Here is an 815-nt window from a genome sequence, read left to right as displayed (position 1 = left end):
TATTTTGGGGTACAGAGAGAGTATTTTGGGGCACAGGGATGGTTTTGGGGTACAGAGAAGGTATTTTGGGGCACAGGGAGTTTATTTTGAGGCACAGGGAAGGTATTTTGGAGCACAGGGAAGGTATTTTGGGGCACAGGGAGGGTATTTTGGGGTGTGGGCAGGGTATTTTGGGGCACAGGGAAGGTATTTTGAGGCATAGGGAGGGTATTTTGGAGCTGTGGGAGAGTATTTTGGGGTGCAGGGAGGGTATTTTAGGGCACAGAGAGTATTTTGGGGTGCAGGGAGGGTTTTTTGGGGCACAGGGAGAGTATTTGGGGGTACAGAGAAGGTATTTTGGGGCACAGGGAAGTATTTTGGGGCTCCCCCATAGCAGAACTTTTCCCAGCACTCAATTATTTCCCTTTTCTTTTCTAAACAGGCTCCGGCCGCGGCTCAGGTCGGATGAGGAGAGGGGAAGGGACATCCCGATAGAGGAGGAGGAGGAGGAGGAAGAGGAAGAGGAAGGCTTTACTGGGCGTGGGGGGATCAGGCTTTGCAGCTCCAGACAGCGAAGGGGAAGATGATGTAGGACGTCGACCAGGCGAGGCAATAGACGGAAGCCACCGGCGCCGGTGAGAAGAGAACGGCCACCACCCCTGCGGACCGGGAGATCCTCGGGATCTGCTCCAAGGTTCCATCCCTCCCCTCCCCCCAACCCAATTTTCTCCTCACCTCCAACATAAACCATTTTTTTCCAGAGTTGTGACTCCAACACTTTATCGTGGGGGTAGAAACCTCGATCCACCATGAAGAGGATCATGACGACGGCGCCG

The 815-nt window shown here is 53.7% G+C and overlaps 1 protein-coding gene across 1 annotated transcript in view; it reads right to left on the bottom strand.

Annotated features, from left to right (window-relative positions):
* Positions 1 to 528: 528 nt before the first annotated feature.
* TMEM269 (transmembrane protein 269) overlaps positions 529 to 815 on the bottom strand; it is a gene marked incomplete at its 5' end in the record, with an annotated part of 651 nt that continues 364 nt past the window's right edge. Inside the window, 2 exons of the mRNA XM_029086392.1 lie at positions 529 to 638; positions 715 to 815. The exon at positions 715 to 815 is cut by the window's right edge and continues 30 nt beyond it. Of these exons, the coding sequence (XP_028942225.1) occupies positions 529 to 638; positions 715 to 815 (211 nt within the window). The remainder of the gene's footprint in view (positions 639 to 714) is intronic.

This window comes from Antrostomus carolinensis, unplaced genomic scaffold (assembly GCF_000700745.2).
Source record: "Antrostomus carolinensis isolate BGI_N321 unplaced genomic scaffold, ASM70074v2 scaffold26238, whole genome shotgun sequence".
Lineage (NCBI taxonomy): Eukaryota > Metazoa > Chordata > Aves > Caprimulgiformes > Caprimulgidae > Antrostomus > Antrostomus carolinensis.
The sequence above is the reverse complement of the archived record's forward strand: the minus strand, read 5'-3'. Positions and strand labels throughout refer to the sequence as shown.